This window comes from Oreochromis niloticus, linkage group LG15 (assembly GCF_001858045.2).
Source record: "Oreochromis niloticus isolate F11D_XX linkage group LG15, O_niloticus_UMD_NMBU, whole genome shotgun sequence".
Classification (NCBI taxonomy): domain Eukaryota; kingdom Metazoa; phylum Chordata; class Actinopteri; order Cichliformes; family Cichlidae; genus Oreochromis; species Oreochromis niloticus.
Genome location: NC_031980.2, coordinates 32,560,080 through 32,572,878, shown reverse-complemented (window position 1 = coordinate 32,572,878; position 12,799 = coordinate 32,560,080). Strand labels below are relative to the sequence as shown.

General features: G+C 40.9%; 1 protein-coding gene and 1 long non-coding RNA gene across 2 annotated transcripts; one reads left to right on the top strand and one right to left on the bottom strand.

Annotated features, from left to right (window-relative positions):
* Positions 1 to 309: 309 nt before the first annotated feature.
* On the top strand, positions 310 to 12,251 carry ctdspl3 (CTD (carboxy-terminal domain, RNA polymerase II, polypeptide A) small phosphatase like 3). Its single transcript, XM_003449020.5, has 11 exons — positions 310 to 603; positions 2,792 to 2,906; positions 3,035 to 3,178; positions 3,429 to 3,543; positions 3,969 to 4,080; positions 7,432 to 7,518; positions 9,206 to 9,268; positions 9,415 to 9,494; positions 9,684 to 9,810; positions 10,244 to 10,339; positions 11,776 to 12,251. Exons 1-11 carry the CDS (start codon positions 472 to 474, stop codon positions 11,839 to 11,841), a joined length of 1,137 nt encoding a protein of 378 aa, XP_003449068.1. The 5' UTR covers positions 310 to 471; the 3' UTR covers positions 11,842 to 12,251.
* LOC109194910 (uncharacterized) lies at positions 11,892 to 12,759 on the bottom strand. The gene is made up of 2 exons (XR_002056659.1): positions 12,682 to 12,759; positions 11,892 to 12,594 (listed from the first exon to the last, which is right to left on the bottom strand). It is a non-coding gene; the product is annotated as an uncharacterized LOC109194910 (long non-coding RNA).
* Between the last annotated feature and the right edge of the window lie 40 nt (positions 12,760 to 12,799).

Here is a 12,799-nt window from a genome sequence, read left to right as displayed (position 1 = left end):
TTTAATAATTGTAGGGTCTTTGCCCTAAAGCATCTTGAGGCCACTGTTGTTGTCATTTATGTAAATAAAATTGAATTAAAGTTTGAATTCTACACCTTAAATGCTTCATTTTAAGTTCACCGTGTATATTGAATTATGCAACTGTTTAAAAAGTAAGGTATGCTGTTGCAGAAATTGCCCCTTTGCTCTTTCATAATGGTGCTCACCCAGAGGTTCTTTGCAACGTGACGGGCGTATCACGTTGACGCTGGCTTTTTACGAAGCACCGCCCAAAAAGCGTCTCCGCGGTGCTAAACCTATCGGAGCCCTGTAGATTCAAACGGATGCGCTGATTCAGTGAGTGGGGGCGGAGCTACTTCTGGCTTCTGTTTGGTGCTTTAACAGCGAAGCGTCGGATTGAGAGCGATTATCTTCGTTACAGTGGCAAGTGTTACTTTTAGATGTTAACAAACCCCCACGTAAAGAAAAAAAATGAGACTTAGGTCTCAGAAAACCGTTGCTGCTTGTTCGGAGACACCGAGGCGCTCCCGTCGACGGTCTAACGGGAAAAGGAGTCGATCGCGCCTGTCCGGGTCGGAGATTGAAAGTCCGCTTCAAACCAAGGTAACTTATTGTTTGCCGGGTTATTTCTCTCAGGTGATAGTGCTGTTATTAATGTTGGTGGAACAGGTAAACATTATGGTAGCATACAGAGCTGGATGTTGAATATCGTCCCTTTGTTAGGATGCTAGGCTAGTTAGCTAGCTACTAGCGTTCTCATAACAAAACAGCTAACAGAGTTGCTAACATTAGCGCCTTCTCGATGGTAGGTGGCTTTTGCCACCGTTCTCTAGTTTTATCTGGATCTGTCTGGACCTATTTAAGTAAGTTTTTTTGGTTAATTTTAATTGGTACGTTAAATACAGCAAGGAGGGTTGGTAGAGATATAGTTTCCAATTTAGACGTGAAAATAAACTATCGAGGTTGTAAACATAAGCTACTGTTAAAACTTCGAGCTACTAATTAAGCTTTATGACTTTAAGTTTAGATTTTAAGTGTTGGATTGACAGACATGACTGTGACTAACCACTGTTTGCATTGTAGATTTAAACTATAGATTATTCACTGGGTGTCGAAAAGAACAAAGCAAAACAATGTTGTCCATACAGATCCAATTCATTCTTAGTAGCTGCTGTCTTTAAGTAAATCAGTCACCCAATCAAACTATCATTAGTATTATTTTTTTGTATTCTTTTCTTTTAACCTCTACACCGAGTCGCATTGTTGTGTGTTGCTTTAAATTACTAAAATGAAACAGTGAGTTAAGTTTGGTTTCAAGTTTATTCCTTTCCTTTTAAAATTGAGGGTCTTTTCACCCATAAGAGAAACTTGAGAACATCTCAAAGAAGAAGCATGCATACTAGGCAGCGTTAATCACATCACAACACTGGATTCCAAGAGGATTGATGCCAACAAGGATTAAAGATCCCAGTTGCATGTGAGAGAGGGTCCCAGTAAAGTAGGTCACCAGGACATGTCTTTCTGTTTAGACCCATTAGACTAGTGTGGATAGAGGCCATACAGAACAGAATCCCATTCAGGGCAACATATCTGGTGACTTTGGTTGTTGGTTAAATCAACTTGATACTCAGGTTGAAATATGGGGCAAACTGCTGCTTGAAGAAAGCTTTCTAACCATATTACAATTGTACTGTAAATAGCTGTGAAACTGTGTGGTTACCAAAATACAGGATTTCCTTTTAGTGGAAACAGAGTAGGGCTCAACTCTGCCTACCTTCAAAGGTGCACGGAGAAGAGCAAACATCTAAAAAGGTTGGAGATCCAGCAATACTTGTAGTTGTATTTGAAGAACAACTTTACTTCTTGACAAATGTCTCTCAACTCACATTCTTTACGTAGTGGATGTAGGTTTCTGGTCAAAGTGTGTAACAGAAGGGTCTAAAAACAAAAACAGCCGACGGCCATTAATAACAACGGCCCGCTAGCATGCTCTACCAAAAATAGTGCTTTGTTGTGTATCTGACGGACGAAAGCTAAACCAGTTCCACACCACTGAAGTTGCCGCATTTTTACCAACCAATTTTGGTTCATCTGTTTCATTCAACGATCTGCTTTTGCCCTTCTTATTCTCCGTCGCCGCCATGCTTTTTCCGGCATGTGCGTATGAAAACAAAGGCACTGCGCATGCGAGTTTTACCCATATTCTATCGCAATATTTAATTTTCTTATCGTTGCCCAACATTATACCGGTATTATCGTGAACGGTATGATATGGCCAAGCCCTGCTTGGAAGCAGTGCAAAGGAGTTGGTCTGAGTATAGAGTCCGTATATGAGTGGCCTGAGTGATGGGGATTACTCAAACCGTGGCACAGATTGGTGGGGGGGATGGTGTTTGTGAGGTGTAGGACCTGATTGACCTGAAGTGCCGACCAGAGGTCAGCAGGCCTTCCTGTTCTCAGTTGTGGCCCCTGCGTACCAAACACCCAGGCAGTAGGAAAGCTTGCTCTCCATTGAGGAGTGGTAGAAGGTCAGGAGCAGCTTCTGGTCCAGGTCATTCTTCCTCAGGACACAGAGGAAGTGCAGCTGCTGTTGGGCCTTCTGTAACAGAATTTTTTTTTTTTTTATAAACTTGGGATTGAGACATCCTGAAGTAATGCAATATTATTTTTTTTTGCAGCAATAAATGTATTTAATTACACTGTTTCCAAGTTTTAAATGGACCTTCAGGGGTAATAATGAAGGTGTTGCTTCACTGATCAGTTTTTTCTTCTTCTTGTTTTTATTGTGTAGGATGAAGAGACTGTGAATAAAGACTCGGAGGATGAAGTTCCCACCATGGTGAGGCGACCGTTGCCTCGTGGCCGGGCAAGAAAGAGGGCTATCGCTGTGAATGACCAAGAATCAGGTATTTTAGTGCCATCGGCCGATTCTGCTTTAAAGCACAATTACACTACCTGTTAGTTCCCGGGATGACCTTGAAATGCTCATCGTTTTCTGTTGTGTTTTCTGAATGACTCTCATTTTACTGTCTAGATTTGACCTTCAAGACTCCAGTCCGTCCCATCATGCACCATGAGCGCATACTGTCAGAGATCGACCCGGTGACTCCGCGTAACGCGACAACAGCTAGAAACATCTACTCACCCATCGTGCGATTCCTCACACCCAGCAAAGAAAGTGGGTACCAGTCGTCCATTTGAAACTTGTTTACATGTAACAAAAGTCTCTGGTTGAGAAACATCACCATACCACTGAATGCAGCTTTGTGATCCATGGGATAAACTCCACCTTGAACAAGCTGACCTGCTGAAACTATTTGGTCGGGAGTCAACTATATAAGTCTTATGTGATGTCATAAAGTCAGACTTGGTACTTACTGTGTGTGTGTGTGTGTGTGTGTGTGTGTGTGTGTGTGTCTTCTATTCAGATTTGAAGTACGCAGGAACTGGGACCAGTGTACTGATGAGCCCAGAACACGGTGTATTCGGTTGTGGCTCCATTGACCTTCTGGGTGGAGACGAGGACGATGACATCTTTGATCCGTAAGTTGTTTTTCTGCATACAGTCACAGGAGAAGACCATGATGTAACTTCATCTCATACATTATTGTAAAGGAAGTATTCAAAATTAGTTTACAAAATCCAAAAATATATTTTTCTAGTCCTTCAGTAACATCATGTCGGCAGTTCAATTCAGTTTTATTTATATAGCGCCAAATCACAACAACGGTCACCTCCAGGCGCTTTATATTGTACAGTAGATCATACAATAATAGATACAGAGAAAAACCCAACAATCATATGACCCCCTATGAGCAAGCACTTTGGCGACAGTGGGAAGGAAAAACTCCCTTTTAACAGGAAGAAACCTCCGGCAGTGGATATGGGTTTGGTAACTTAACTTTGTGTTGTTTCTCAAATAGCTTTGTTTGAAAGTTTCTGTTGCTGAGCATCATTTTCATCTGCAGCTTTAGGTTTATCAAGAACATGCCGTCGCAGTCCCAGCATTCCAGACCTGCTCTTCTAGATATTCCCCCGAAGACCAGAAGCACCCCAGAGGGAACGCTGGTGGTCGATCTGGTGAGTTTTATCCTCCGTGGCCTCCTGCTCGCAGCACACATTAACAGCAGCTCGGACTCATGGATGTCGACTGTGGAACACGAACTGGGGCCATCTTAAAGAAAAATCACAAACAATATTTACTCATTTTTTTTCTGTGTTAATTATAGTTTCATGGTCAGGGATAGTTTGCTTATTTTGCTTATTAGTGTGAATGCTGGTAAGCATTGTATTGTTATTCAAATCTTTATTATGATACTATTTTATTATCTATTCCGTACGTTTTTTGCTGTCTATCCCCTTCAGCACCGTTCAACTTAGAAAAACCATTCAACCACCGTTAGATTCCTCTTCTTATATATGTGTGTGTATGTATGTATGTATGTGTGTGTGTGTGTGTGTGTGTGTGTGTGTGTGTGTGTATTTATTATTAGTTTTTGGGTTTGTTTTGTGTTTTTGTACTACATTAGACAAGATCAAAATAGCATTGTCAAAAATGACAATAGCGTTGGCATTTTTGTTATTTGTGTGTTGTAATCGTTATAAAAAAACCTAAAAAAAACCCCCACCTCTTAATCTTTGGTATATGGCAAGGCGCTGTGGACACCCAAGTTTGTGATTGTGTAGAATTTTCAAATCAATATCATGTTTGCATCTACTGAAAATCTCTGTGAAGCTTAAATCTCAGTGACCTTGACTTCAAGGTCAGAGGTCAACTTTCACACTTATAACACAGGTATGTCTACTAGAAGGCTGAAGGGTAGCACTATATATTTATGAACAATCAAAAACAACAATTTATTTCCAATTTGTATCGAATTTATTTCTGTTAACATGGTGTTTTAGGTCTGATTGAAGGACTGATGTGATGGTAAGGTGTCCGCTGCTCCGCTTTGAATATTGGTAGGCTTTTTTTTTTTTTTTTTTTTTTTTCACAAAAATTCCTAGTTCCCCTAGAGTTTTGGCCACCCCAACAATCAGACGATTCCCTATGAGCAAGCATTTAGCGACAGTGGGAAGTAAAAACTCCTCTTCTGTCGAAGGTTTCTTCCTTCTGTCGAAGACGCTTAAGTTTTATGTATCAAGACACTTAAGTTTTATGTATCGCGTCTCCAGGGACTCATATCCTGTCTCGTACTGAAATTGTTGGTCAGTCTTAAATGTCCAGCGGTGTCCGTTGTAGTTTTCTTCTATGAAATAGTAATCAGTGTAGAATTGGTCTTATGGGGAGACCCAGGTTATTCCGGTCCTGTCCCACAGGCTTTGATCGAGGAGTTCAAAGTTTAAGCAAACCTGCTCTCCGTTGTGGAAAAAGCCTTTCCATTTAACAATGTTGGCGGCATCTGGATCCAACCTTCTCAGCTGCTCCAGGATGAAAATTTCCTGTTTTGCCTGTTGCAGAATATCAGGGCGGTTCTTGTTGACTTTAATAGCCACAGTTCGGTTGGTTTTGGTATCACGACATTTGGCTACAATACCGAAGCCCCCTTCTCTAAGGAAAGCCTCTACCTTGTAGTGGTTTCCCAAAATGCTCCCTTCAACTATTTCAAGCTCATCTGAGCTGAAGGATGGGTTAGCCGACATGGTGAAATGTGTCGGCTTGGTCGGTGAATTGCTGAGAAACGTGAAATTCTCTCAAAACTTTCCAAAAGGGTTTTGGTTGCTGTCAGGTCAACGTCCGTAAAGCAGTAAAGTTTAACAGAGCAAAGCCCCTGTTTATGGGTTTTGCCTCTCAGCAAGATGATTGATTGATTGATTGATTGATTGATTGATTGATTGATTGATTGATTGATTGATTGAATCTTTATTTTGAACATGTTGAAAGAGTACAACAACATAGAATTAAAAGAGACAAATAAACAAAGGAAAACGAGCAACCACAACTACAAATAACTTTCATGTTCAAAAGGAGCAGGAAGAAGCATAAACTTATTTAATCCCATCACAAAGAATCAAAGGTATTCTATTTTTTCAGTTGAAACACTGGAAAAAAAATTGTGTTTCAACAGGGCAGGCTGGCGCCCTGTGGGACGCAGAGGTGATAGGGTAAGGATGCAGAGGATAAGATGCAAGATGAGATTTACTTATCGGTCAGCTCATCAGCGAGCAGCCGCAGAATCACAGGTGCAGCTTGGCAGAGGATGGACTCAGGGTGAAGACACAAAATAAACATAAACAACAATGTTATTCTTTATTAGTGTGAATGCTGGTAAGCATGTGTGTGTGTGTGTGTTTCAACTGCTGCTGTGTGCGCAGTGTTTGCTCTACAGCCATTTTACCCTCACGTAGCCATCGTTGTTGTCTTTCCAACAGAGCATGTCTTTCAAAGCTCAAAGATATAAACTTTTTGAACTGTGTGGATCCAAGTGGAGGGATAACCCTCTAACCAACCCATAGAAATACATTATATTTTCAGTCATGAGTTTGTCTCAACAGCAGGAAAGACCCCACTTTTTAAATTGCTCCTGCGGCCAAAGTCTTGACAGCAGGAACATGAAGAACACACTGTTGTGTGGAACAGGTCCTCAGGATCGTCACCGTTTGAAAATGATTTTGATGGGAGTTAGGGTCTTGGATTTAGAAGCAGTTGTTCAACAGGTGCACCGAGGCAGATTTGACAGGGTTTTGCCACAGAGTAATAGTATGTCAGTAGTTAGTCCTGGACAACTAGATCAAGCATTCTGATTGGCCCATGAAATTCAGGCTTCTGTTTGATTGGTGCATTTGTTTTCAGCAGACAGGTGGTTCAGATCTGGGCTTTTGGAGTCAGTTGATGACTGTAGAATCATCTTTTCTGACTGGATCATTAAAACTTACAGCATTGATTTTTCTGTAGTGGATTCTCCCACATTTCAGTGATGTGGTGAATAAAAGAGTATGAATTTTTAATATTCATTCAGATGTTTTCGGACTCTAAATTTTCTTTTCTCATTACTCAGGTTTTTCTAATTTACATTTAAAACATGTTCAGCTATTTTCCAACTTCTTCTGTGTGAACATCAGCTTTTAGCAGTTCTGCACTTTTGTATTCAGGTTAAAAATTCTGTATTTTTCATCTCATTCAACATTTTTAACTTAAATTCAGCAATTATTTCATTTCAGCTCAAAACATTCAGCTATCACCATTCACACAGCAGTTTCTTCAGAAAATACATTTTCAAGTTGATTATTAAGTATCTGCAATTCCTTTTGGATGTTGTGTTTCAAGAATAGAGTATGGTCTACATTTTACTGTTAAAGATTAACTTTCTGTGGCTTTAACATGGTTAAAATCATAAACTGGACACTTTCACCTTGCTCCCTTGTGAAAGCAGTCAGTTATATATTTAAAATATTGAGTAATCTGAGGCATGTGGTCGTGTTTATTTCCAGGAGGAGACCCTGATGTTCAGCTCTCTGAATGTGATCGAAGACGCAGAGTACACCTTCCATGCAGCTTTCCAGGACCATCAGTACAAGGTGACCACTCACTGAAAGTCACTCTTCACAACCCTCTGTGGTAGTCTCTTCTGCAGACCAGAGGTTTACCACAGCAACTTATTTAACAACAAACAAGATCTTTCATTTTCATTCCCTGTGTGAAAACTTAACATGTGCCTCACATGTTGGTGCATTATATTACAGTGCAGGTGATGGTGCTACTGATATATCAGCAGGTTTATTTTTCTTTCAGAGGCATGAAACAGAAGCAGACTTCCCTAACATTTGTTATCCCTGCTTATTGGAGTCCTTATTAAGATGATGTGGCAATAATTTAAAAAAAAAGATTATTTTTTTTAACTGCATTGTCACAAGTCATGGATAATTTCTTGTATCTTTACTCTTTAATCGGCTTTTATAAATGCTGATACCAGTAGATCGTCAAACAGCCAATATTTTCAGGGGAGCTCTACATTATGTTATCTTTCCTAACGTCGTTAAAAACAAAAGGAAATGTATACTTCAGTTGAAAGTCACATAACCTATTGGATTTTGTTTTTAATAACTTGATGCCGTTGGGTTTCTGTATTTGGAAATTGTGCACTTCTCTATTTCATACTTCCTTGGTGGCTCATTTACGTACAAGATGCATGAATTAGGAAACTAGTAGAAAGTGTTGCATGCAAGCATCTGTGAAACCATTTTTCATTCACTCTAAAAATTAAAAACTGCAGTTGATGAAGTGTGAAAACCCACTTTGGAAAACTGAAAAGATGTACACATTTTTATGAATTTTGAAATATGCATTTGATTTCTTTGACCTCTCTTCTGTTTTGTGAGCAACTGGGGAGCTTCCATCGAGGGCTAAAATGGTCTAAATTCTTTCTGTTCCCACAGAAGTAATTATTCTCCAAAGTGTTGTAATCAAGTGCAGCATCAAGGCATCTTTGTGGAAAAAAGGATTCACGGGGTTGAGCAGACTTAGAAATTGGCTGTAAGCTTGTTATCTAGCTGGGATCTGAAGATGATATGCTGCGGAGGGTCAGTGAAGTCAGTCTAGTTATAAATAATGATATGTCATTCCAAGGCAGGCTACACAGCTGTCATTACACTGACATAACTCTGGCATAGGTTTAAAGGTGAGGGTGAAATGGGTTTTAATAAGCACACACTGGGGCGCAGATAACGTAGGAGCCAAGAGTGTCTGAGACAACACATTTCACAACGCTGCGCAGTTAGTTGAAATGTTTGGTGGTTTGAGTTATTTGCCAAAAGTTATGATCCTAACCTTAATCATCTGACTAGACCAGGCAGTTGGATCTTTACTGAAACTACAAATTTTGGTATCTGGGACGCTGTGAGTCCAGGAGCTGACTCTACAACTGCACTTAACTCTTTACCCCTTAAAGCCTACTACGTGTAACCCTCAAAGCTCTTTTATGAACTGAGTGGTTTCTGTCATTTCTCAGGCTTATAGAACAAAATGACTGAGTGTGCATCAGCAGTTTGTGAGGGTGGCCTCTGTTGATGCAGACAAACCATTCTAGAGGTGGTCAAACCGTTTTTATTGGTGTGTATATACCAAGGTGTCAAAGCTCGTCATAAAAGGTACCTGGAAGGTTGTCAGATGTCTTGATATGGAACAGAGTTAAAAGATGAGCTTCAGTCAGCAGAGCAGACCTGAGGTTACTGATTTGACCACTTATTCTTCCCCCGTTCTCAACAGGTATACATGGTGCTACGACCACATGTGAAGGAGTTTCTGCAGGCCATGGCAAAAATCTACGAGGTGTGTGTCAGTGTGTAGATTAGGAAATAGTTTGGTTATTTTGAGCCTCATTCACACGTTAAACAAATTATTTTTCTCTCACTGCTTTAACGTGGAGCAGTTAAAAGTGTGGAATTGTTCCAACTGCTGTGCGTCCTCTGTTCCAGCTGTTTGTTTACACGTGTGCGAAGAAGGAATATGCCGAGAAGATCCTGGACATCCTGGACCCGCAGAGAAAGCTGTTTCGGTATGAGCTGCTTCCACTTGTGTTTTGTAAACTCGATGCTTGAGTGCAGAGACGTGCGGGTTCACACTGCTGCTGTGTTGCGTGCTCAGAAATTCGACATGGCCTGCTTCAAATCTTCCCTGTAATATTCTGCCCGTGCCATACAGCGAGGACAGTAGATGTGAGTTTCACTTGTGATTTCTCTGGTAGACACCGGCTGTATCAGGACGACTGTGCCTGTGTTCTTGGCCACTACATCAAAGATCTCAGCATCCTCGGGAGGGATCTGAAGAAGACGGTGGTTCTGGATAATGCACCCCACACATATCCATATAATGTAAGTTTAAAGGCTGTGTTCTTTGGTTTTCTCTGAGCCCCACTTGAATGACTGAACTTCTCACCCTGTGCTAACAGAGACCCGTCCACCCTGCGGAGAAAGCTCATTGCACCGATTGTATCCACTATCTCATTCTTTGAGCTAACAGTAACAGTATAAAGAATGATACCAGGCTTAGATATTGGGACTTTAGTTCCATCTGGTGGCAGATGGCTGCATAACATTTATGACACAACAATTTATGGTAACTGGGCATCAATTAAAATGTTAATAATTACACTAAATGACTACGTCTGGCATCGACTGACATTAGTGATGATTATTCATCTGGTTGACTATTCGCACACATCCTTTATTAATAAATTTCTTTTGCTCTGTCAGCACTTTGTTGTTGTTACTGACTTTTAATAACATGTTTGTTTGTTTTTTGTAGTTGTTGAACACGATTCCCATCAAGAGCTGGTCTGGGGAGTCTGATGACAGAGAGCTGCAGAAGCTCATCCCCTACATGGAGAAACTGTCTGCAGCTGTAAGTCTGCTTACATCTTATGTGTTTACTGTGCGCTTGTTTAAAACGGATTCAGAGGCAACAACATGTGCTTCCTCCTTCACCGCTTCCACTCTCACTGCACCAGCATCATTGTTTTTGGTCCCAGCAGGCGGCTGTTTTCAGAGAAAAACCCCGCTGCTCTGCAGGTGCTGCTCTGCACCGGACATCAAACCCATACAGATGGCATTTATCAGTGCCTCACGTTTACTTTAGAGATTGTGAGAGAACGAGAGCAGATCTTGGAGAGTAAAAGTGTGAGTTACAGTAGTCAGCTGGACACAAACACCAACCAAATTAAAAGATTGAGCTTTAAGGTCCGCATCAAGTCGAAATGTATGCTAGTGTTGTTTCTGCTGCTGCCAAGTGGCCACTCACGTTGTTACGTGAGTTACAGTTAACAAAGAAGATTTTAAAATGAATATAAAATTCAGATAAGTAGCTTTGATCGTCAGCTTTAGTGCAGGCCTCTCGTCCGTGAGCCTGCTTCCTGCGATCTATACAGACGTTTAGATGTGTGGCAGGTGGACACTTAATCGACTCAGAGCTCATTTGCATCAGTTTTGTTAAACAAATGTTTAATCGTGTCCGTGTGATGGTGCCTGTGATAAGATGCAAGCATTTGTCTGTCTTTAATCTCTTGAGATTAAAACATGCTAGTGTGTTTTTTCTGATGTCTGTTATGTAGCTGCAGTTAATAATTGTCATGAACTATTAATCTTATCATGTACAACAAAGAGTTCTCACATGCGATAAACTAGAAAATCTTCACCATTTAATACAATGACAGATTTATCTTAATAGTTGAGGCTGTAAGAATGCACGGTAACTGGCGTGGTACTCTTACAGCACATTTCTACTTAGCCCTAGTACAAGTCTCATTTATGCTTCACGTTCATTTGTGCCTCACGGATTGGACACGTGAATTTGGTGAGACACATCTTGTAATTGTGGGCGGATGAACACTGGGTTTAGTTTTTTATTGTCAGCGTTATTATTTGGCCCCTTGTTTGAAAACTTTACTGCATAAACCTGTCCATGTTTGGGATGAGTCGCACGCTGCGCTCGCTTCCTGTTTTATGTGAACATGCTGATGGCTGGAGCGGGGAGGCTCGGGCTGGCTCGCTGAGTTGATAACCTTGTTGTGTAGCTGCTCAGCGTCACCGTGCTTGTGGTTTGTTGAGGACAGATAGTGAAAAGGTATTCTGGGCATGCCGAGCAGGCTAAGTGCTACAGACTCAGATTGTCATAGAGAAAATGGATTTTCCTTTTCTTTTAGGGTTGTTGTTGATTCCCTGGTCAGTGAGTTGTGAGTGAAACAGCTGGTTATCTGCAGAAGCATCTGCCTGATGTCTTTCCTCCCCCGGTTTCATGATTGACTCTGAATATCTGAATATCTCCCGCTGGTGTTTTTTCAGGAGGATTTTCGGGAGGTGCTGAAGAAGAGGAAGGATCACTTCCACAGGCTGCTGTCAGAGGACTGACAAACCCCCCACTTTGACTGCTTAATGTGACTTTCACAGCCCGTGTTTGCTTTGGCGAAAAGGCAGAAGCCAGTCGGACCTAGGTAACCTGCAGACTGTTGGTTTGTGGTGGACCTGCGTGCCCTCCTCCGTCCTCCCGTTGGCTTGAAATGACAGCAGAGCGGTGTTTCAGACATGCTGCTGCTCAACAGATGTCCTTCTCCGGGACTCATTACACAAGCAATAAACTCATATCTGTGTATATATATATATATATTTACAGCTCAGAATCCAAAATATGTTGTTTATAGTCATGATTTTTTTTTTTTATTTATTGATTATATTGCAAATCTACAGCTGTTATCTGTATATTTTAAAATGTTTTCTTATGCAATAAAATATCCCTGATAATAACTGGGGAAAATAAAGCATTCATGCCTAGGTGTCATTTGATTTTCATATTTATATTTATGTTATTTTATATGATCCCCTTATCTTCAGTTGTTGACATTTTACATTGAGCATGCAGATGACTGTGAGGAAGAGGAGAAAGCAACATATTTGGAGAACACATGGGCTCAGGGAGGCTGAACTAAAAGAGAGTCAGACAAAAAGAAATATTAATAAAGTTGGGGTGATTGAATTGAAATTGAATTCCAATCCTTCCCAGTTCAGGTCTACCTATTTTTCAAGGGTGAAAGTCGTGTGTTTCCAGGAAACGCTCCTCAACATAGCGAAAAGCAGCGATGTGAGAATTTCCTCTAAGGAAACATCCTGTAATAGGATTTTCAAAAGGTCTGCTTTGTTTCTCAGGTGTGAAATAAATAGATTTTCAAAAATCTCAGCTGCTCTCTGCACTACCTCTGCAGGTATCTGTAACCCTTTGAACGTCTCCACCGCTGCAGCAGGGCTTTAAACTTGTTTCTGTCCACAATAACTCAATGCTCAAACCCTGCTCATCACTTCCTGTTAAGGAGGA

What these genes read in the sequence shown, in the direction of transcription:
- ctdspl3 (XM_003449020.5), top strand. Translation starts at nt 472, where the DNA reads ATGAGACTTAGGTCTCAGAAAACCGTTGCTGCTTGTTCGGAGACACCG. An exon ending in TCCAGGACCATCAGTACAAG is followed by an intron (nt 7,519 to 9,205) that starts GTGACCACTCAC and finishes CGTTCTCAACAG; the next exon opens with GTATACATGGTGCTACGACC. An exon ending in TGGAGAAACTGTCTGCAGCT is followed by an intron (nt 10,340 to 11,775) that starts GTAAGTCTGCTT and finishes GTGTTTTTTCAG; the next exon opens with GAGGATTTTCGGGAGGTGCT.